Below are 24,608 nucleotides of genomic sequence, written 5' to 3'. Positions count from 1 at the left end.
TCAACAAGGGGACACGTCTTTTGGCCTTTCTGTGGAGGGAGATGATCAGCCATCTTCCATGTTCTAATAATTGCTCCCAAAGTTGATTTCCTCACACGAAGCTGCTCACCTATTGCAGGTTCAGTCTTCCCGGCCTGGTGCAGGTCTAATGTTTGGTTTCTCCTTGGTCTCGGCCAGAGCGGAGCTGACTGGCGGAGGCTGTGGACGGGCGTCTTTTTATTCTGATAACCGGTTCAAACAGGTGCTTTTATAACATTTCGAGGACAGAAGAGCCTCTGAAAGAAGAACTTACAGGTCTGTGAAAGACAGAAATCTTTGTTTGTAGGTGACCAAATACTTATTTTACCACAGAATTTACCGGTTAATTCATTAAAAATCCTACAATGTGATTTTCTGGATTTTTTTCCTCATTTTGTCTCTCATAGTTGAAGTGCAGCTATGATGGAAATGACAGGCCTCGCATCTTTTTAAGTGGGAGAACTTGCACTATTGGCGGCTGAAGAAATACTTTTTTGCCCTGCTGGAGTAAAAGCCACATCTCAAAAACATTGAATAAACAGAAAAAGAGAAGAAAAAATCCTGATAAAACCTGAATGAATCCAAAACAATCCCACGTTGGGTTGATGGCAGAGAAAGTCATTTTTTCTTCCAGTTAATGTTATCTAAAGTCATGTCATCCTCAGGGTGGACCATCAGACAGCGGCTCTGTGTGTGTGTGTGTGTGTGTGTGTGTGTGTGTGTCATTCTCTCAAACTGCCGTTTCCAGCGGCCGACGGTGACACCCCAAAATGAAGACGGCGAGATCCAACGAACGCCGGATCAGCGGACGCTTTGCACAACAAACGGTAACAAGCAAAATGGTAACAAAAAATGGTAACAATAAACTGTGCAATATTTCATTTCATAACTGCTACACGACAATTTTTCTTTTTATCATACGATTGTGCACTCCTTACCTCACTTGTTACTAAGACACTTATAGTTTTATCACTTGTTTACTAAGACACTTTATAGTTTCACTGAGACACTTTACAGTTTGTAGTTTATTTTTATTTCTAATTCTGCCTTTTTCTTTTTGTTATTTATTACTGTTATATTTTCTGTAACTCTGGCACAATTTCCTTCGGGATTAATAAAGTTGTTCTTATCTTATCTTATCTTAACACATCACACTTTTGCACGTGTTTTGTGAAATGTGCCGAATGTGACCGATGGTACAAAGTAGAGGCAGAGATGCAACAAACCCAAGAAATAATCCGGTTCATGTGAATATTTGTTTGTACGAGGGCTTTAATAGCCCACATTTTTCTGCATTTAATGACTCGAAATGGTGTTTTGCATCCACTGTTTCTGATAACCTGTTTTATGTGCAAATTGTGTCTCCAATTCCCATGCAACACATTCACCACAATTCTTCTAAATTGTTCTAAATTCAACCGTTTTGCTCAAGTCTGTTGTTCAGCTGCGTCCAACCCGTATGCCCGTTTAAGAAAAGCACTTGGGGAGGAGGCCGTGTCTGCACACGTAGAAAATATTTTGTAATATAATATACTTGTTGTACATTGAGGTTATTAAGTGAGAGATTCGGGCGATACTAAAACAGTTTAAATGAGAAATTGCAGAAAATGCATTGCTTCATGTCGGCAATTTGTCATTTAAACGGGATATTCAGATGTTTGTCGAAATATCCACATGAATATTTATTTCTGAAGAAGTGAAACTCTTCCAAACTGAACAGCGTCACCTGGAAGTCTTGAAACAGCAAAAAGTTACCGAAGCAAAAACTACAGAAAATGGCTGTATTTTGCTTTGATCAGTTACTTATCTGACACCCTGACGCCACCTCTATTTCGTTTTCTTTATTTATCTATTTCTGCCATCATACAATTTCCACCGAGATCAATTACATATTTCTGATTATTCCTACAATTGCTGATGAGTAAAAGTTGCAGAAATAGATTTCAATCTGTAAGAAAGTGGAATAAATAATCTCAGCAAGGCCGTTGGAGACTTTAATCATTTTCATAAAAATTTGACCTTTACAAACAAATAAAACTATATATATATATATATATATATATGTTTGCAGCTCCTGGCTTCAGATGGTTAGGAGAGCAGCTGCTGCAGGAGTCTGGCCACCACCACAACGTTTAGACTGTTTCCCAGGACTTTGTAACGCTGCCTGGTAGAAATGTGCTTTGGAAAGGCTGGGAAAAAAAAACATGTGAAAAATAAACATCAGCAAATGTTAGTGTTATCATTTAAAAAAAAAAAAAAAAAATGTTATTTAATCTGTGTGTGTTGTCAAATCGGTGAAATGAGTGTTTAAAAAGGCATGATAGAATATAAGTATTATATAATATTACAGGACTGTCTCAGAAAATTAGAATATTGCGATAAAGTTAAAAAAACAAAAATTGCTTTTTCATGACATTCTAATATTTTGAGATAGGATTTTAGAGTTTTCTTAAGATGTAAGCCATAATCAGCAATATTGAAATAATAAAAGGCTTGCAATATTTCAGTGGATTTGTAATGAATCCAGAATGTATGACATTTTTGTTTTTGTAATTGCATTACAGAAGATAAAGAACTTTATCACAATATTCCCATTTTCTGAGACACTCCTGTATATTATATTATTTTTCGTGCTGATTTTCAATTTCAGTGGATACGAGGTAAAAAGCCGTCCTCCACCTCAGCAATTGGGTGAGTAAATATAACAGTTTGGAATACAATTTTTAAAAAAAGCATTCATTCCAGGGTCTAATTGAACTATAGAATGTTTCCATTGTGCAAAACCACTTTGTTTTTTAATTAAAATATGATAATCATGATTCACGCTTGACCCAAAAGTCTGACATGCCTGCAGATTTAGTCGCAAACAAAATCAGCACGAGAGACCTGAAATCCGAACTTTCGCCGAATCCGAGATGAACGAGCGTACGTGTTTTTTATTTCCCCCGTATTTGCAAACCTGCCGCCGGGCCTGGGACTCACAGAAGCTCTGGGGGAAGCCCATCAGGCTGGCCACTTCTCTCGGCGTGAAATAACGAAGCTTCAATTTCCTCAGCTGCTCCAGTTTCTCCTCTTCGGAGCACTGGTCCAGAACTTTAAACACACTCTCCATCTGTGCAGGATACACACTATCGTGTCATAACCCAAAACAAATTGACCAATTTTTTTTACATGTCCTTATTTTAAAGCTGTTACGCTGCGGCTGCGTATTTTATTTTATGAATTTCAAAGTGGGTTACTTTTTATTTTTGCTCATTTTGCTCAAAAGGGACTCAAATAGAGCCGCGTGGATCTGTAGGCCTCTTTAAATGTTTTCTTTCATTATAGCGGGCAATAAGATGTCATGGATGCCTTTTTAGTTAGTTCTAAAATGATAACTAATTCTATAATTAGTTCTATATAATTATACATATACAATTATATAATTTCATCCATGCAAAAAACGGTGGTTGTTTTGTGTAAATGGTACATGTGTATATATGATTTTACAATACGTTGTCTGCATTTAATGGATTTTAAATAGGTTAGCTGCCGTTAGCTCACGCTTGGTGCTTCTGCAGGTCGTCTTGCATTTGACCGTCTGACCGAAGTCGGGTATGCATGATTCTAAAACTACATCTTCATCTGCATCTTATTTGTCTTGAGAAAGCAGACAGTACCCGGCCGTTATTTGTACTAATTCTCCAAACTTACCTCAGTTTCCCTGCAGCACTGCAGCACTGAACCAGTTCCTTTCACATAGCGCCCATAGCTGTGAATGCAAATGTGAGGAGAATGAAAAACAAAAAGAACAACTAGCTAATGTGATTTTTGCAAGGTGTTAAAAAAAAACATCCAAACAAATTATCAACTGGAAGGATGGAAATTATTTGCTTGAGATTTTTGTTTTAGATTTTATTGATGCCCAAGTCAGAGGTCTTCGTGCCGTGGACAGCTTTCATCGCGGACAACTTTTTCGCAGATCGTCCGTCTTGTGGCGATGAATCTGTTTAAGCAGGACTCTCTGCATTTTCTTTTTGCTTTTTTTTTTTGCATTTTTTGCTTTTTTTTGACAACTGTTTTTGCCGGCACTCCTGCGCCCTTCTTGCATCTCATCTTTTCAAACACGTTCTCCATCAACATTTGTTTACGCGCCATTTTAGCAAAAGGTTAGCTTGCCGGAAAAAAAAAAAAACTTTTTGTTTCTTGCGTGGGATTGAGGCGGGGGGTTGCATTTTCCCAAAATAAAATCCCCAGAAGACTGATGAAATTAAAATAGATGTAATTTTCAGCAACTTTAGTCTTCCTTTGCAGCCCAGTACCAAATGGTCCAACCATTGGTTGGGGACCTCTACTCTTCTTCTTCTTTCGGCTTTTCCCTTCAGGTGTCGCCACAGCGAGTCAACTTTCTCCATCTCACCCTATTCTCTGGATCCTCCTCTCTCACACCAACTACCTTCATATCTTCTCTCGCTACGTCCATAAATCTTCTCTTTGGTCTTCCTCCAGACCTCTTGCCTGGCAGCTCCAATTCCAGCATCCGTCTACCAATATATTCTCTATCCCTCCTCTGTCCATGACCCAACCATCTCAGTCTGGCTTCTCTGACCTTCTCTCCAAAACATCGGACATGTGCCGTCCCTCTGATAGACTCATTCCTGATCCTCTCCATCCTGGTCACTCCCAAAGAGAACCTCAACATCTTCATCTCTGCAACCTCTAGTTCTGCCTGCTGTCTTTTGGTCATTGGAACAGTTTCTAGTCCAAACATCATGGCTGGTCTCACCACTGTCTTGTACACCTTTCCTTTTATTCTGGCTGAAAGTCTTCTATCTCTTGGTACCCCTGACACTTTTCTCCACCCATTCCAGCCTGCTTGGACCCGTCTCTTCACCTCTGAGGACCTCTGCTCTAAAAATGAATATAATTAAAATGTCCCCACTGTGGAGCCGCGCCACCCTGACTTGCTTGATGGTGAACTGCGTGCAAAAGCCACTCACCCTTTGGTAAAGCAGATGGACCTGCGGCAGGTGGGCCGAACAATATCTAAGATCATGGCGTATCGCAGCAACATTTCAGGTGGAAGGAGATAATCTTCCATTTTGACCTCCGGCTCCAGGAAGTGTCGGATCTGAGCAACCGACGAGTCGCTGTTTTGGTCCGTCTTTCGCCGGGCTTCGGCGGTGGTTTCCCGCTTGTACAGGACACCGTCTCCCTCCTCCTGTGGGCATGTAGGGCGGGGAGGACGTGGGACCGCGGAAACCTCGGACATGTCGGTCTCAGGAACACGAGGGAAACATTGAGAATTCTGAAAAATAAAAATCTAAATTATAGTACGGAAACCAAAATCAGAAATATACAGTTTGCATGGAAATCAATTCAGCTATGTCTCTAAAAACGATCACAAAAATTCAAGAGGTGGTTTGTCGTGAAACTAGAAATGGAATAGTCTCTGAATGTGCAGAATTTCCGGATAAGCTTCAACCGCTGTTGTCTCCCTAGATGGACGTGTATGAAACCTCATAATTCCACTATTCCTGCCACCACGGCTTACCTTGGAACCGGTTTGGGCAGGAACATTATCCGCTTGAAGTTTGGCCATCAGGTAATATCGCAGTCTTGAATTGGGAATCCCAAACTTTAAATTGAAAAAAAATGAGTGTCAAAATTTAACACATGGGATACATTTTTAAATTTATGAAAATGTTAATTTTCTTACACTTTGAGGTGAGACCAGAACCTCCTGGAGAGTGTATCCGCATTTTGTTAGTGTGTCCACCAGACACTCCCTGCAGACCAGAAGTGTGACGATGTTATGGGAAAAATATTTTTTTGTGAAATTATACCTCTGTGTGAAGCTATGCTTATTATCTGAACCCACGTTTCTGCAGTCAGGACTCTGTGCGGGCCAGTCAAGTTCTCGGTCGTTTATATATATATATATATATATATATATATATATATATATATATATATATATATATATATATATATATATATAGTTAATTTCCCCCTGGGGATTAATAAAGCTGGATATATATATAGTTAGATAGATGTTGCAAGGCTATATAACCTTGTAAAAGATGACTAAAAAGTTTATCAGTTTGTTCTGTGCATTAATCATTTAGTCGTACTTGTATTGACTATCCTTTGACACGTTTTATCTTTTATTTGTAGGCATACAAGTCAAAATGCATCTGTGTGCTGAAATGTTTTAAAAGGTGCGTTTAAATAGCGCAATTAAATCCTTGCATGGGTGCATTTCTGTGACTCGTCTCAGTTGCTGTATGAACCGATGTGACGTCTTTATGGCCGTCCGACGTCTGTGGCGGATCATTACCTGGCATGGGAGGTATCGAATCCTTTCACGTTCTCCAGCAGAATGAAACGAGGCCGACGCTTCAGCCTGGTCACACACACCACCGTGTCGTGGAAAGGAGGGGAAGTCATTTGAAGGGAGGAAAAGGTCGGAGAGATTTTACTAATTCTCCTTAGCAGAGCTAAACAAAACAAACTGACAGTGCCATTCCTTATAAAGACTAGTAGAAGAAAACCCTGGGATTTAGGGATACGATCTTATAGCTGTGTTCAGAAACTTGTTTAAATTAGATCTGAAGGACAGAGGAGAGCAACCACTACAGCAGCTTTCAATCATTCAGGGAAAACTGAAATGCTTTCATTTTGGTCACATATAAATTGCTAAAAATAGTAGTTACATTTGAGATTGAGCAATATCTGGTCAAGTGAGCAAAATCTTTATTATGCCACAAAATCAAAAATGTCTATCTCAAAAGCTACTACTGAGTTTAGTCTGTTGTATGTATGATGACTTTGCTTTAGATAAGGATTAAGAAAACCATATTTGGTCAATGAAACTATTGATTGAACCACATTATGATGACATGTTTCTGATCCACTTTGGAAACTCTGTGACCTGTATTTTCTATGTGGATTAATGAAAAATGGTGATTGAGTCTGGGGTACAACGGGCTGTAACAGTATGTCATGTGATTATGGTAAACAGGATGGTTGGTTCAACATGCACAAAACTTACGCCACCAACTTGACAAATTGGTGTTTTCAAGTTTCTTTTAACTTATAACTCTGAAGAAGAGGGAAAGAAAAACTGAGGAATAATAACCTTGGCAGAAGATCAAGGATGTAAAGAAAGCTCTTGGTTCTGGAGTCAGCGATGTCACCCTGGAGTCCTATCCTACGGAGTGAACAAAGGCTTTTACAACATTTTGGATTCACACCTATATACTGGTGTCATTCTTTAAATGGCGGTGCCAGAAAAGTAAAAATTAAAAAAATCAACACATGAACAGAGTCACTGCTATTTTTCATCCAACAAAGTTGTAATTTTATGCAAGTATGTTGTCCCATTGGTGTATCTTTGTTTCTTAAAGTGACTTCGTAAAAATGTTTTTCTTTTCTCATTGTAGGCCACGCGCGGAGCGCAGGACTGGTCCTGGCGGTGGCAGGTGAAACGCAGATTCCCCCTCCACCCATCCAGATCTGGGATCAAATTGCTTTTACACCTACCTGGTGAAAGGTTGGCAGGGGGGGCTCATCAAGATTGTGTCAAAAGCCAATCTATCAAATTCACCTACTGATATGCCCTGGGGGAGAGAGGAAAACACTCATGGGTAAAGATAAATAATAACTACAGATCACAAATGACAGAAAAAAAGAGCCACCCCCACCTCAATGATTTTGTTCCACAGGGGGGTCCCGGGAAAATTGTGACTGTATATCTCATTGACCGTATTGTTTATATCAATGGCTGCCACCACCTGGGCTGGTATCCCACTTTCTGGAAAAGAGGATTGCAGAGATGATTTCCTGAGACACAAATATCACCTAGTTTGGGTCATTCAATAATCCACTGCTTATATGTGTTCTGTTTAATATATATATTACGATTTATTTATAATTATAATTTCTTTAAAAATATTATTACTATATATATATATATAATGACTAGTTATAGTGGATCATAAACAGGTGGAATGCCCACTCCGGGTCGGGGGAAGAGGTCCTGACCCAAGTGGAGGAGTTCAAGTATCTCTTGATCAAGAGTGAGGGAAGGATGGAGCAGGAGATGGACAGGCGGATCGGTGCAGCTTCTGCAGCGATATGGACTCTGTTCCAGTCTGTCGTGTTGAAGAAGGAGCTGAGCCAGAAGGCGAAGCTTTCAATTTACAGGTGGATCTAAATTCCCCCGCCTCACCTATGGTCGCGAGATGGGTAGTAACCAAAAGAACCGGTTCACGGATACAAGCGGCCGAAACGAGTCATCTCCGAGATGGGATGAGAAGTTGGGTAATACAGGAGGATCTCTGAGTAGAGTTGCTGCTCCTCTGCATAGAGAGGAGTCCAATGAGGTGGCTCGGGCATCTGGTCAGGATGCCTCCTGGATGCCTCCCAGGGGAGATAGTCCAGGCATCTCCATCTGGGAGGAGACCACAGGGAAGACCCAGGACATGCTGGAGAGACTATATCTCCACCACCCCACGACCCGACTCCGGATAAGCGGGGGAAGATGGATGGATGGATGGATGGCTGTGGATCATGTGTAGAGTTCATGTTTACTTCCGTAAACAAAGTCCACTGCGTGTGACGTCACGTCTTCTGCGCATGCGGGTCACTTCCAGGGCCGTAGATCGTTTCACACTGGAGCCCGGTGGAGCTAGCATAAAATTAAAATAATGTAATGTGTAATGTGTAATGTGGCAAGTTTTAGCCAGATTTGAGCGTTAATACCTGCGGTGTGAACGCAGCTTCTGTCGATGTAACTGCCCTGCGCTACTATACGCGCTCGTTTCGTCTGCGACTCCCCTTCCCGATTTCATAAAATGGTATGATCCTAGCCTGTGCTCGCATGTGATTGGCTGCATGATGTGCCCATCAAATAAGTCCCACCCCTGCCAGCTTTAACTAGTGACACCAGTCATGCTGATGCCGCGTTGCATCTGAAGATATCAACATTTGAGGACGAATATCTGTCACCGACTCACTGAAAATCCACCGATAATAGGACACATCCCGTAGTACTCTTCACATACTGTTATTTCTTACGTGCAAAAATGTCGTGCAAGGAAATCAAGTATACTAAATCTAATTAAATTAGTCTTGGAAGAGTAGTTTCACTAAACTTATTCCAAGTAACGTGGATCGGAAGCCCAGAATTTCGGGGGGTTACACAAGATAGAGAGGCAGACTATGATTAAATAAAACAGACAAAATGTGTTAGTGCGCACCATCACTTCCCACAATCGAGGATTGCAGTGCAATTCTCTACAACTCTTTGGCAGACACGTCAGTTTGGTACCACTGTGTTGCCATATTTGTAAACACAATAAAAGCAAACGGCAGTTAGTCCATGATATGATGACATTAAAAATAATAACAACAATAAAACTTGCCCTTTAAAGCGTAATGCATCCCTCCAATCCCACTGTAAAGCTCCAGCACCCGAAGGCTCTCCATTGATCCGGACATAAATCAACACCCGTTCTTTCACTTGATGAACTTCCTTCCAGACGGATTTAAACTCCTGTATTTGACACTTCCGACTCCTGGAACATCATCTTTTATGGATCCAAAACAACACGCTTCCTCACCCATGTGAAATTCTTCTTGTTGATCTTCTTCTTCGCCTTTCTCCTCCTTTTCCACCTCGGACACAAGCGCCACCACCTGGTGTGAGGCTCCATCGACATCATGGAGAAAGAATGAATAACATGGTACAACATCCCTCCTCTGTACATGACCGATTCATTTTATTCTGTTGCTATTCTTTTTAAATCACACTTGCATTTATATGGATTTGAAAATGACAATACCTTAAAAATATGTTCATTATACATGAACTTTAGATAAATTTTGATGACCTCTGACCTACTGTAGGTCAAAGGTCAGCGTTGTCCACGTGACAAAACCGATGCAGTGGAGAGTAAGCTCGCGGGCGCAGCGCGGATGGACGCAGAATGCAGTCTCTTACCCCAAAACATGTCAGAAAACAGAAAAAAAAATATCACGGCCGCAACGAATGGGAGGAGGAGTTTGTTTTTGTTGTTTTTACAATTGTGAAAGAAACCTGCGTGTGTCTCGTTTGAGTGTGGCGACGTCAAAGCGTCTCAATGTGGAGAGACACTTCACTAGGTGTCATAAAAGCTAACATGCTAACTCCTCACCGGGAAGCGAACTACGGCCAGAAAAAAAAAACATGAAAAGAAGGCAGCTTTGAGTAAACAACAGTCACTTTTATCAAGGCCGGCGAAAACGTCACAAAAAGCAACCGGAGCCTCGTTTAGAGCTACACATTTTCTGATCAAGAAGGAGGCATTTTACAGACGGATAAGTTGTCAAAGAAGCAATCATGATCGGTAGCACTGTACTTAAAGACGAGAAAAATGGAACCGTAGTGATGTAAGTGATCGTCTGAAAATGTAACAATTACTGAGATTAATAAAGTGCTGAATATTGCTATCTGTTTCCCACCTTGTCGTCATTGTTGATTATGATTGTGAGAAATCATTAACGTGATCAGTGTCTTCACATAGGTGAGTATCATTAATAATTATTGATAATATATAACTTAAGGCAAACTGAGCAAATGTGTTATTTCAGGAGAGCCTTTGAAACTAGCCCTTCATATGACTCAATACCCATGAAGTAGCTCTCAGTTTCAAAAAGGTTGGTGGCCTCTGTTACCAGGGGTCCCCAGGGAGATACAACTAACAGCACATGGTAGAATTATTCTAACATGTGCTGTTTCTCAGATAGACCCATCCTGGTCACTCCCAAAGAGAACCTCAGCATCTTCATCTTTTCAAACTGGAGCTCTGCATCCTGTCTTGATCATTGTAACAGTTTCTAGTCCATACAGCATCCCTGGTCTCACCACCGTCTTGTCCACCTTTCCTTTCATTCTGGACGATTGTCTATCTCTTCGTACCCCTGACACTTTTCTCCACCCATTCCAACCTGCCGGAGCCCGTCTCTTTGCCTCTTTTCCACACTCTCCGTTGATCTGGACTGTTGACCTCAAGTACCTGAAATCCTCCCAACTTCTTGATCTCCACTCCCTGTAGCTTCTCCATTACACCTGAGATCCTCTCATTCACACACATATATTCTGTCTTGTTGTGACTAAATTTCATTCCTCTCCTTCCCAGAGCATACTTCCACCTCTCTAGATTTTCCTCTACATGTTTTCTGCTCTCACGACAGATTACAGTGTCATCTGCAAACATCATGGTCCATGGAGATTCCTGTCTAGCCTCATCTGTCAGCCTGTCCATCACCACTGCGAACAAGAAAAGGCTCAAAGCCTCTGTTCTCTGTGACCCCTACAGCACACTGCACCACTGTCTCACAGCGAGCATACATGTCCTGCACAATTTTAACATACTTCTCTGCCTCTCCAGATTTCCTCATACAATACCAGAACTCTTCTCTCAGCACTCTTCTCTCTTCTCTCTTCTCTCCCTGTCATATACATAAACACAATGCAGCTCCCTCTGGCCTTCTCTGTACTTTTCTATTAGCATTCTCAACGCAAATACTGCATCTGTAGTACTCTTCCTAGGTCTGAAGCCATACTGGTGTTCACAAATGCTGACTTCTGCTCTCAGTCTAGTTTCCACTACTCTTTCCCATAACTTCATTGTATGGCTCATCAACTTTATCCCTCTATAGTTGCCACAATTCTGCACATCCCCTTTATTCTTAAAAATGGGCACCATCAAACTTCGTCCCATTCTTCAGGCATCTTCTTACTCTCTAAGATCCCGTTGAACAATCAAGTCAGAAAATCTACCGCTGCCTCTCCAAGACACTTCCACACCTCCACAGGTATATCATCAGGACCAACTGCCTTTCCATTCTTCATCCTCTTCAATGCCTTCCTCACTTCACTTTTACTAATTTGTGCTACTTTGTGGTCTACAATAGTCACCTCTTCTACCCTTGCCTCTCTTTCATTTTCCACATTCATCAGCTCTTCAAAGTACTCTTTCCATCTTCCCATCACTCTTCTAGCATCTTACATCTCTGTCCTTAATCACCCGGACCTGTTGTACATCCTTTCCATCTTTATCTCTCTGTTTCGCCAACCTGTATAGATCATTCTCACCCTCCTTACTATCCAACCGAGCATACAAGTCATCGTACGCCCTTTGTTTTGCCTTTGCTACCTCTATCTTTACCTTACATCGTATCTCCCTGTACTCCTGTCTGTTCCCTTCAGTCTTCTCAATGTCCCACTTCTTTGCTAACAGCTTTCTCTGTATATACTCCTTCACTTCCTCATTCCACCACCAAGTCTCCTTATCTACTTTCCTTCCAGGTGACACACCAAGTACTCTTCTACCTGTCTCCCTGATAACACTAGCTGTAGTTGTCCAGTCATCTGGAAGCTCTCCCTGACCACCCAGAGCCTTTCTCAACTCGTCCCTGTAAACCATACAACACTTCTCTCTTTACAGCTTCCACCACTTTGTCCTCTGCTCTGCCTTTGTCCTCTTCATCTTCCTTGTCACCAGAGTCATCCTACAAACCACCATCCTATGCTGTCTGGCTACACTCTCACCTACAACTACTTTGCAGTCACTGATCTCTTTCAGGTTACCTCATCTATACAAGATGTAGTCTACCTGCGTGCTCCTACCTCCGCTCTTATAAGTTGCCCTATGTTCCTGTTTTTTCTGGGAAAAGGTGTTCGCTACAGCCATTTCCATCCTTTTTGCAAAATCTATTTTCTTTGAATATTTTGATAAGTATTTTCAATCAATATTAAATTTAGAAAGTTCTTATATTTGCTTTTGTTTAATTTTGTTATGGATGATTACATACAAAATAATGTTGGTACATTCTTATGATGATTAATGATTTGAAGTTGAAATAAAATGCCAAAAACTTAAATATTTGAATTGCACTTTTCATTTTGTTGAATTTACATACCTCGTTGGCTCGCGCATAAAAATGAAACAAGAAATGTGGCCCGCCAGCCAAAATAATTGCTCCCCCAATAGAGGCCCTTCTAGATCCCTCATCATGTTGTGCTGGAACACAACATTGTTCCAACCTGGGATGGGAGCAGAGCAGCATGAAAGAATTCAACAGGAATGAATCAATGGTACGGAAGTGGAGGAAACGCCAAGTAAAGAAAACCAAACAGAGTTCCTGAGGTAACAAAGCGAGATGAATAAAGTTGTAGAATTTCGTCTTACTGCTGAGAGTTTACAATGAATAAATGTTTTTTAATCTTGTTGCAACAACTGGGCTTTTTCATGATTTCCATGGTTTTGCCACTCAAACTCAGGGCTTCTCCCATCCTACTTGTAGGCCAGTTATGATCAATATCATAACCAGCAACAACTGAAAACCTTCACTTTTAAGCAACGGTAACCAATCAGAAGCTCGAGCTGCCGAAAGCCGCCTGTAGCCTAAGCAAAGATTGCAGAGTGGTAGAACAGCCATGTAGGGCTCATAGACGAGTAGAGGGACGTTTAATTCTGCTCTGAATTGTTCAGAGAGAGAGAACAGGGTAAGATGGATTTGTCTGAGATCATTGACAGTGGCGAACCTTGTAGGAAACATCCAAAAAGAACAATAAGATGGGATAATTACCAATTTATCAGTAGTTTGAACCGTGCAGAAACACTTTGGGACCTACAGACTGAAGACAGGCCTTTCATGAAGGACTGAAAAGTGGCGTTTAAATCCAACAGTTGTCACAGATCTGAATGCACGTGGACGGAATCAGCACCACAGCATAAACACGCGTGACACTGCATTCAAACCTTTTTATGGTCACATTTCCAACAGTTAAAGATTCACCATTTAGTCACAGCTTTCCGGCCGTGGTTGTAGTAACACATCTCCACCAGGAGGGGGCGCTGCAGGCGCGGCCAAAAGATAGAGTTTGTCTCACTTGAATACAAGATTTATGAAGTGTGCGTGAGGTGCGGGGACTCGGTGCTGCCGGTGTGTGTGTTTCCAGTGAAAGAGAGAGTGTAAAAAGTCTGCGTCTCGCCGGATGACTCAGGCTGCTCCGCGGCGACTATTCACGGGCGCGATCCCGCTACCGGTCGGCACGGGGGCTTTGACCTGCTCCGTTCCCGGCCTGGGCCGGTGCGCCCCTCCTTATACGACCCGGGGCTCCCGGGCTCCCCCGGGAGCTCCGTATCGGTACCGAGCTTAGCGCGGACGCCCGATCGGCACAGCCGTCCGCGGCTCAGAGCTCCTGAGGCCCGACGATCCACAGCCTCAGCCTCCCGGAAACTGGGATTACAGGCGCGCGCCACGGCGCCCGGCGACACACCGGCGCGAGCAGCCTCCGTTTGAGCCTCACGGTCATGACGTCATCACAATGAACAGTGACATCTAGTGGACAAACTGGGAATTACAACATGTACGACGCTGCTGCTGCTGAGTGGTGATTTCAAACTTTTTGCTGTTTTGGGACCTGGAAAGCAGCTTGATTTCACTTCATGACGTCACGATCACACACGATCTCCGACGCAAATGCCAATCGAAGTTCGGACCGACAGACCGAACGATCAATTCTTAATTTTGGAACAGATATCTTGAAAAGTGGGTTTAACAAGGATAGAGACTGACCTCGAACAGATCCTTTATATTGATTTATTCATGTCCAATTCCAAAAATATACAGATATAAAGTGTTGTGTATAATCAAGGCCTGGTTTACATGTGATGTTCCCCCATCGTGCGCAAGTGGTGTGTAACAGCGCCATCTATTGGACAAACCTGGAATTACACCACGTAAGCCGCCGCCGCCGCTGTGAACCTTGATTTCAAACTTGCTCGTGTTTTGGGCCCTGGAAGGCAGCTTGATTTCACTTCATGACGTCACGATCACACACGATCTCCGACGCAAATGCCAATCGAAGTTCGGACCGACAAACCGAACGATCAATTCTTAATTTTGGAACAGATATCTTGAAAAGTGGGTTACACAAGGATAGAGACTGACCTCGATCAGATCCATTATATTGATTTATTCATGTCAGATTCCAAAAATATACAGATATAAAGTGTTGTGTATAATCGAGGCCTGGTTTACGTGTGATGTTCCCCCATCGTCCGCGAGCGGGGGTGAAACAGCGCCATCTAGTGGACAAACTGGGAATTACACCACGTAAGCCGCCGCCGCTGTGAACCTTGATTTCAAACTTTTTAGTGTTTTGAGACCTGGAAGGCAGCTTGATTTCACTTCATGACGTCATGATCACTCACGATCTCCGACGCAAATGCCAATCGAAGTTCGGACCAACATACCGAACGATCAATTCTTAATTTTGGAAAAGATATCTTGAAAAGTAGGTTTAACTTCCTGACAAGGATAGAGACTGACCTCGATCAGATCCATTATATTGATCTATTGGAATCAGATTCCAAAAATATACAGATATAAAGTGTTGTGTATAATCGAGGCCTGGTTAACATATGATGTCCCCCCTTCGTCCGCAAGTGGGGGTGAAACGGCGCCATCTAGTGGACAAACTGGGAAGTACAATGTGTACGCCGCCGCCGCTGTGAACCTTGATTTCAAACTTTTCAGTGTTTTGGGACCTGGAAGGCAGCTTGATTTCACTTCATGACGTCACGATCACACACGATCTCCGACGCAAATGCCAATCGAAGTTCGGACTGACAGACCGAACGATCAATTCTTAATTTTGGAACAGATATCTTGAAAAGTGGGTTACACAAGGATAGAGACTGACCTCGAACAGATCCATTATATTGATTTATTCATGTCAGATTCCAAAAATATACAGAGTTAAAGTGTTGTGTATAATCGAGGCCTGGTTAACATGTGATGTTCCCCCATCGTCCGCAAGTGAGGGTGAAACAGCGCCATCTAGAAGACAAACCGGGAATTACACCATGTAAACCGCCTTCGCCGCTGTGAACCTTGATTTCAAACTTGTTCGTGTTTTGAGACCTGGAAGGCAGCTTGATTTCACTTCATGATGTCATGATCACACACGATCTATCTGTTCCAAAATTAAGAATTAATCGTTCGGTCAGTCGGTCAGATCTTCGATTGGCATTTGCGTCGGAGATCGTGAGTGATCATGACGTCATGAAGTGAAATCAAGCTGCCTTCCAGGTCTCAAAACACGAACAAGTTTGAAATCAAGGTTCACAGCGGCGGCGGCTTACGTGGTGTAATTCCAGGTTTGTCCACTAGATGGCGCTGTTACACACCACTTGCGGACGATGGGGGAACATCACACGTAAACCAGGCCTCGATTATACACAACACTTTATATCTGTATATTTTTGGAATCTGACATGAATAAATCAATATAATGGATCTGATCGAGGTCAGTCTCTATCCTTGTTTAACCCAGTTTTCAAGATATCTTTTCCAAAATTAAGAATTGATCGTTCGGTGTGTCGGTCCGAACTTCGATTGGCATTTGCGTCGCAGATCGTGAGTGATCATGACGTCATGAAGTGAAATCAAGCTGCCTTCCAGGTCTCAAAACACGAACAAGTTTGAAATCAAGGTTCACAGCGGCGGCGGCGGCTTACGTGGTGTAATTCCAGGTTTGTCCAATAGATGGCGCTGTTACACACCACTTGCGCACGATGGGGGAACATCACATGTAAACCAGGCCTTGATTATACACAACACTTTATATCTGTATATTTTTGGAATTGGACATGAATAAATCAATATAAAGGATCTGTTCGAGGTCAGTCTCTATCCTTGTTAAACCCACTTTTCAAGATATCTGTTCCAAAATTAAGAATTGATCGTTCGGTCTGTCGGTCCGAACTTCGATTGGCATTTGCGTCGGAGATCGTGTGTGATCGTGACGTCATGAAGTGAAATCAAGCTGCTTTCCAGGTCCCAAAACAGCAAAAAGTTTGAAATCACCACTCAGCAGCAGCAGCGTCGTACATGTTGTAATTCCCAGTTTGTCCACTAGATGTCACTGTTCATTGTGATGACGTCATGACCGTGAGGCTCAAACGGAGGCTGCTCGCGCCGGTGTGTCGCCGGGCGCCGTGGCGCGCGCCTGTAATCCCAGTTTCCGGGAGGCTGAGGCTGCGGATCGTCGGGCCTCAGGAGCTCTGAGCCGCGGACGGCTGTGCCGATCGGGCGTCCGCGCTAAGCTCGGTACCGATACGGAGCTCCCGGGGGAGCCCGGGAGCCCCGGGTCGTCTAAGGAGGGGCGCACCGGCCCAGGCCGGGAACGGAGCAGGTCAAAGCCCCCGTGCCGACCGGTAGCGGGATCGCGCCCGTGAATAGTCGCCGCGGAGCAGCCTGAGTCATCCGGCGAGACGCAGACTTTTTACACACTCTTTCACTGGAAACACACACACCGGCAGCACCGTATCACACACACTCTCACACACTTCATACATCTTCTATTCAAGTGAGACAAACTCTTATATTCTGGCCGCGCCTGCAGCGCCCCCTCCTGGCGGAGATGGATTATTACTGGCCACTACAACAAAGCAGCTCCATCAACTTGATATTTGTGATTTAAAAAAAAAAAGACAAACGATTTTCTGACGAGAAAAGCTTTTTTAATGAGGTACAATATTTATTTTTGGATATTTTGGATAAAATCAATAATTTACACATATTAGCAAGCAAATTAAGTGCTTTCTTGTACACGTTAGAATGACACACACCTCTAAGCCATTTGGCAACAAGATTGATTATATTAACAACTCTGTGTCTTAAAAAAGAAGATAGAAATAGTACCATAAAGCCAAAAAGTGTTTTCCATGTTACAGGATAACCCTGCATGAGAATTAATATTTTATTCCAGGATCAGATTGGCTTTTCAGGGAGCATCTTGCAGCCCCAGTTCACATAAAATGAATATCTGAGACAGTATTTTAAAATGACATTTCAAGGACGATATTAATGTACTGTAGTGATGCTTGCAAAGCCGCTGGACACAGGATTGACTGGAAGCGGCCAGATGGAGCTGAAATTCACGTTGAGGTTTGTAGATTTGGTTGGTTTCCTGCACAGGGCTTCAGAGAAATCAAACAAATTAAAAGTGAAGACAACAAAAACATACTTAAAACAACAACAACAAACTTAAAAGTAGACCTGCTGTATAAACTTTTGAACATTAGATATAAGCTTTATTTCAGCTTGAAATAGTTTGCCTCAATTATAGGCAAAAAACTCACATTAAAACAGTCAAAAGTACAGAAAAGTCAAGAACACAGTAAAAGAAATAAATTCACTAAAAACATTTTAATGTACAATTCACGCAATTAAAATGAGTCAACAAAGGAAGAACCCTGAATTTCAGAGTATTGAAGGACATTCATTCCAAGAGTAAACAGGAACATCTTTTTTTTTTTTACGGACAACGAGGGAAGCACAGCGAAATATTCGTTCACAGAAGTCAAAGGTAAAGTCGTGTGTTTAGTTTGTTTTCCACAAGTGGCTGTGTTAAAGGATTACGATCTCCACCGTCACTACGTGACTAAACACGATGAGAAAAACAAGAATTTATTAGAATAAAGGACGTGCCACTGAGTCGTCTGTATTCCCAACCAAGTTGCAAACACAAAAAACACTTTTTACAAAACGCTCGGCATCCAGAGGTGCAGCGGTCAAAACAAGTTTTGTCATATCTCACAAGATTGCTAGAAAGAGCAAACCATTTTCTGTTTAGGAGTTTATGAAGGAGTGTTCGGTGGACTCTTCTGTGCTTTTGAGAACGTCTCCCTTTCCCACTGAGGACGTAGCAAAACCTGGAGCTACAACTGAAGGACAGCCTGAATGATTGAGTACTTTTCCCTGGCTTTAGACCAGGGGTCGGGAACCTTTTTGACTGGGAGAGCCATAAAAGCCAAATATTTCTAAATATATTTCATCGAGAGCCATATAGTATTTTCAACGTCTGATAAATTAAATATGTCTTACTTTTAATGCGACCTCTGGTACTGCATGGATTTGTTCATTTTTAATCATAGCATATAAGACATACCGCAGATCCAAATGCAAATGTCTCTGTCCACGTAGCCTGGAATGCACGGTAATCATCGTCTTTTTTCCTTCACGCCATCTTTTCCGTTACGAGGGTTTACGCGGATAAGCTATTTGGCTATCTGACAAAATTAATTTCTTCACCTTTACAATGACCCGGACATGCTCGGAAGCTCGTGAAATTTATCTTCAAAACTATTTTCAGTTCACATTAAAACGACACAGCATTATGAAGAAATATCACAAGTATTTTAAAATCAGTTACAAACTGATTTTTACTTTTTTTAATCCAAAATTGTCTGGGAGCCATATGCCGTCACCGGAAGAGCCATATATGGCTCGCGAGCCATAGGTTCCCTACCGCTGCTTTAGACAAAAGCTGTGATATATACAGGACACTGCCCAGCTGCTCGTCTTCATGCGGGGGATCAACGAAGACTTCAAAATTATGGAAGATGAAACGGTCAGTGAAAGGGACAACAAGGGGGAATGATTTCTGAGCAGCGGTAAATGCACGCGTCAAAAACTTGGGACTGAAATGGGATAAACTCGTGGCCCCACAACAGATGTCTTGGTGCTTTCAGTTCATGAAGACGTAATCTTTCCATCCGCTAACGAACTACTGTTTTGCAGACTCTGCCAAAAGATGACCAAAAAAAGCTGGCCTCTTTCCACGCATACTGCGAAAAAAGATCACATCAGAGCACACCATCACCATGGACGAGGTTCCACTCACCCTTGATATTCCCGTGAACCGCACTGTGGATAAAACCGTACGGTGAATGTTCGCACCACAGGGAATGAGAAGTCCTTCTTCACTGTAGTTCTCGCCTGCCAGGCTAATGGCCAGAAACTTCCACCCATGGTTATTTTCAAGACCTTGCCAAAACAAAACTTTCCAGCCGGCGTCGTCATTAAAGCTAGCTTGAAGGGATGGATGGATGAAGAAAAGATGAGTGACTGGTTGAGAGAAATTTACATCAAGAGACCAGATGGCTTTTTCCACACAGCTCCATCCCTATTGATCCATGCGCTCCCATATTATCAATGGTGTCAGACAACAAGTGGACACTTATTCAATGCTTGCTGTCATTCCGGCTGGATTGGTAAAAGAGCTCCATCTGCTTAATATTGGTATCAACAGGGCATTCAAAGCTAGACTGCGAACTGCATGGGAGCAGCAGATGACAGGAGGCGAACACACATTCACCAAGACGGGGCCGAACAACATACGCCACTATCTGCCAGTGGATCGCAAATGCCTGGGCTGATATATCAGTCTCGACTGCGGTCCGAGATTTCAGGAAGGCAGGAATTGCCACTGAACTGCCAGGCAACAGCGGCGACACTGACTCGAATAATGACGACTTTGACAAGGCGGAGCCGGGCATGTTGGATGCCGTACTCGCCCAACCGTTCAATTCAGACACTAAAAAGAAGATTTCGTGGGATTCGTGGATGAGGAATGAACTGATTAAGTGAGCCTTACATGTTCCTTTTGTGTGTTTACAGCTGAAAAAGGTTGGTCATATTATGGATACGGACATAAACGTTTGAACAACGATGTGTTATTGTTATATTGTTATTGCTTTGCACTATTTCAAGAGTTACCATATTGTGATTGCACTAACTTTGATTTTTCCGTAATGGTATCAGATTGTTTCTTTTACATGTTCAATGAATCGAGGAAAAGTTCTCCTCCACTATGTGATAAAATGGTTGCACTACCCGTCATACCTTGCTGTTGTTAAAAGATACACTGTGTTGCGAAAATACTATGTCACTGACATTACCTCTGGAAAGAAAAAAAAACAGCTGCTGATTAATTTTAGGAGTGAACGGAGTTGTTAGAACGCTGGTTTGTATTTTATTGATAAAGTTTGCCTTACTTATCTGACTGTTTTATTAACATTCCCTTTAGCGCAGCTTCATCTAGTGGATGCATAACGCAACCCAAGCCACTACAGTAGTTTCTATTCTATGCGCCTTATAATGCGGTGCGCCTTATAGTGCGGAAAATACGGTACTCGATGCTGTCTGTATAAATGTCTATATGGCACCGATTTATGATGACTACTATTTCTTACTACTTTAGTTCTTTTTGATAAGCAAGCCGGTATTTAAACTAACTATATGTCTGTGGTGTCTCTTTATCTTATAACCGCTTCAACTGCTCTTCCTCTGAATCAAGTCCTGGTCCAAATCCTATTATATTTGTAGTAAGCGCCACATATGGCAGAGCAACTGTGGAAATTTAGACCCCAGGCAGCAGGAGGAGGAGCTGTGGCAGGTGCTGCTGGAATTTAAGGACATTTTTGCCCTGATGGAGGAGGAAGTGGACCTGACACACCTAGTGCAGCACAACATTGACAGCTGTCATGCTCGGCCGATCAAGAACCGCCCCTGCCGACTTCCCCTGGCATGACACGTAGAGAACTTCTTGCTTTTGTGAGAGCAACATGCCACTTCCGATAGTATCCTTGCGGCCTGACCTTCACTGTCCCAAATGACCACTCTGCCCTCCAGTGGTTAATGTCCCTTAAAGAGCCAGAGGAGCAGATGGAACCTGGGCTGGAAGAACTGGCGCCCGATATCTTCTCTGGTCTCTGACCATCCCGCAGGCTCGCGTCCTCGACCTGCAGCTTTTCAAAACACAGACCAAAGATAGAGACGTCAAAGACCTCGGCACACCCCGCTGCCTTCACCTTCTTCTTCTGCAACTGAGCTTTCCCGTTGGTCAACAGCAGCAGATTGTAGCTCCTTTGCAGTTCCGTCAGAAGCTTGTTGATTTCCTGGGTGAAGCTGAGGAGCTCTGGGCGGCTATTTGTCCACACGTGGTAGCACTGACATGCCTGTGAGCCGGACATCGTTGATGGATTTACCTCCTGTGCGGTCAAAGCTCTCGTGCAGAAGCTTCAGACAGAATTTGTTCCAAATGATGTTCTCTGTATCGTCGTAAACACATTTTCAAGTGTTGACCAACCTGTAAGATTCACAAAAAAAAAAAATTACTGACAATAAAAAAATGTGTGAAAATTTTTTTTTTCACTGAAAATTGCAAAATATATATCTGCAAATTAAATAGCTGATTAAAATATTTTGTTTAGCTGGTTAATGTGATTATGGCTCCTGAACCTCAGTGCCCAGCGTCTGCTCTTCATGGTTGTCAAGGCTCAATAAATGTTAGGTTGTTGCGACAAGAAATAAATTGTTTTATTTTAATATTAAAAAATTACATATTCAAATTTGGAATTACAATATAAAAATAAGGAACCAAAATAGAGTACATTCAAATTGAATAATATTTATTTTTAAAAGCCACAGGGGGCCACAGCAGAGGGACGAACACACCGCATGTGGCTCTCGGCCACAGGTTGACGACCCCTGACTTTGGGGAAAATGGCTTTGCCTGAAACTTGTAACATCAAGATGTAAAACTTTGATTAAAATGAGGGCCTAAAGTTTGAAAATCATCAATTCATGAATTTTACAAACGTCATTTACAAAGTATTCTATAAAAGGGGGTGTATATGATTGGATTATAGATATGCCACACAATATGAACCTGTTCTTAGTACTTCAAGCACCAGGAAATACACTGCATTTATCCCAGAATTAATCTGCTTTTTAAATTCAGAATGGACCCCGGCGGAGAAGAAAATACATAATAGTTTTCCTTGCCCATGACTGTACTGACTGTTCGGGGGTTATAACTTAACTAATTTGTTAATAGTGCAACAATTCAGGCAACTCAAGATGATACAAACCCTGCTAACACAATGTCCCAGATCTATGAGCTGAGATTATTTCCAAATCATGTGAAGAGTTTAGAAATCCTTCTTCTTTGCTGTTAATTCCAGTGAAAGTTAATTCTTAAATTTCATTGTCAACCCGTCACCCTGACGACATAACCAGTGCACTTTTTGCTCCCTTTTACCATTGAATTTGAGTAATATCTTCAATCATTTTCAGGCGTATTGTAAACAAGATTTTCAGTAAATTAGTCTTTGAGATGCTGTTTAATGTTTAATTCCAGCATTTCTGAAAGCAATCACCAGCAACTAACTGGTGAACAGAGAAAGTGCACTTCAAGTGCAACGGAAAACAGCGGGATTTGACAAGAAATGTACTTTCTATCAGCCCGGGGTGGGTCAAGGGGAATATCACGAGAGTTTGGGTATCTGGGTATTTGTTTGCCAGCTTAACTCATCATATGAAAAACAAAATTACTGGCAGGACATTTTATAGAATTAATTGGTGGGAGTCTATTTCATACAAACAAGCGATTTTGTTTTTTTCCAGTGCCTTTGAATGCATCCCAATCCCCTGGAAACGGGACTCGTTATACAAGCATATCTATTCATAAAATAATAACAAAATAAGTGAGGGTTTAAGTTGAGCAATTTAAGAGAGGGACGTTCATAAGAACCGCGTTTTTGATATTTTTTACGGTCACACTTTTTAAAACTAAAGAGTCGTTGACTGAACTGAACACAGCTAGCTGGCGTCACGAATTCGTTTCGGAAGCTAACTCCGAAAACAACACGAGAAAACGGGTTAAAAGCTTATAATTCACCAACTTTATTGCGATTGAACCTACTCCACCTGTTTCAACGAGCGTGTTGTCGATGTCAAAAGATATTTTTCACAAATATATTTTTTAGATAACTTGACAACGTTGCCTTTCCGTAGCCGCTATCCGCTCGGGGTCTGCCGTGAGGCCGCTCCCCCCCGGCGGGATGATGCCCGCGGCAAATCCTGACCGTATGTCCCAAAGGCCAAGCAGAGGACCTTTTACGCTCAAGAAATTTTTTTTTTTATTCAAAAACCCGCTGATGAATAGTGAAAAAACGCTTTGTTCAATTTTGATATGGATCAATAGACTTTATTAAGCTGTGCTCCCCAAAGGATGCATGCAGTAGTTGTAGTAACCCATTCCCACCAGGAGGGGGCGCTGCAGGCACGGCCAAAGATGGAGTTTGTCTCACTTGAATAGAAGATGTATGAAGTGTGTGTGAGGTGCGGGGACTCGGTGCTGCCGGTGTGTGTGTTGCCAGTGAAAGAGAGAGTGTTAAAAGTCTGCGTCTCGCCGGATGACTCAGGCTGCACCGCGACGACTCTTCACGGGCGCGATCCCGCTACCGGGCGGCACGGGGGCTTTGACCTGCTCCGTTCCCGGCCTGGGCCGGTGCGCCCCTCCTTAGACGACCCGGGGCTCCCGGGCTCCCCCGGGAGCTCCGTATCGGTACCGAGCTTAGCGCGGACGCCCGATCGGCACAGCCGTCCGCGGTTCAGAGCTCCTGAGGCCCGGCGATCCGCAGCCTCAGCCTCCCGGAAACTGGGATTACAGGCGCGCGCCACGGCGCCCGGCGACACACCGGTGCGAACAACTTCCGTTTGAGCCTCACGGTCATGACGCCATCACGGAGAAACAGCGACACCTAGCGGATAAACTGGGAATTACACCATGTACGCCGCTGCTTAGAAAGTTGAATTCCATCTTGCTCGTGTTTTGTGACCTGGAAGGCAGGTTGATTTCTCTTCATGATGTCATGATTGTTCGTTCACTGACCGAACGATCACTTGTTAATTTTGTAAAA

The 24,608-nt window shown here is 42.7% G+C and overlaps 1 protein-coding gene and 3 non-coding genes across 4 annotated transcripts; 1 reads left to right on the top strand and 3 right to left on the bottom strand.

Annotated features, from left to right (window-relative positions):
• Positions 1-2,000: 2,000 nt before the first annotated feature.
• Positions 2,001-9,677, bottom strand: trdmt1 (tRNA aspartic acid methyltransferase 1). Its single transcript, XM_086163947.1, has 11 exons — positions 9,426-9,677; positions 7,704-7,813; positions 7,543-7,619; positions 7,139-7,210; positions 6,338-6,403; positions 5,717-5,786; positions 5,552-5,635; positions 4,998-5,305; positions 3,712-3,769; positions 3,001-3,130; positions 2,001-2,207 (listed from the first exon to the last, which is right to left on the bottom strand). Exons 1-11 carry the CDS (start codon positions 9,499-9,501, stop codon positions 2,107-2,109), a joined length of 1,152 nt encoding a protein of 383 aa, XP_086020073.1. The 5' UTR covers positions 9,502-9,677; the 3' UTR covers positions 2,001-2,106.
• Positions 9,678-14,024: 4,347 nt separating this feature from the next.
• Positions 14,025-14,322, bottom strand: LOC147236106 (signal recognition particle RNA). Its single transcript, XR_015109027.1, has one exon.
• A 2,722-nt stretch (positions 14,323-17,044) lies between these two features.
• On the top strand, positions 17,045-17,342 carry LOC147236105 (signal recognition particle RNA). The gene has a single exon (XR_015109020.1).
• A 6,739-nt stretch (positions 17,343-24,081) lies between these two features.
• Positions 24,082-24,379, bottom strand: LOC147236104 (signal recognition particle RNA). Its single transcript, XR_015109028.1, has one exon.
• Between the last annotated feature and the right edge of the window lie 229 nt (positions 24,380-24,608).

The sequence above is a fragment of the Fistularia commersonii genome, chromosome 2 (genome assembly GCF_037954325.1).
Source record: "Fistularia commersonii isolate RoL2024-O1a breed Wild chromosome 2, RoL_Fcom_v1.0, whole genome shotgun sequence".
NCBI classification, from domain to species: Eukaryota; Metazoa; Chordata; class Actinopteri; order Syngnathiformes; family Fistulariidae; genus Fistularia; species Fistularia commersonii.
Note: the sequence above shows the minus strand (reverse complement) of the source record. Positions and strands in the feature narration are given on the sequence as shown.

Bases quoted from the DNA above. Each gene is read 5' to 3' on its own strand.
- trdmt1 (XM_086163947.1), bottom strand. From the start codon at position 9,501: ATGTCCGGATCAATGGAGAGCCTTCGGGTGCTGGAGCTTTACAGTGGG. The intron at 6,404-7,138 runs GTTATTATTCCT...GTGTGTGACCAG, and splicing joins ATCCTTGATCTTCTGCCAAG to GCTGAAGCGTCGGCCTCGTT. The intron at 2,208-3,000 runs GTGAGTCCCAGG...TTTTTTTCCCAG, and splicing joins GGGCTTCCCCCAGAGCTTCT to CCTTTCCAAAGCACATTTCT.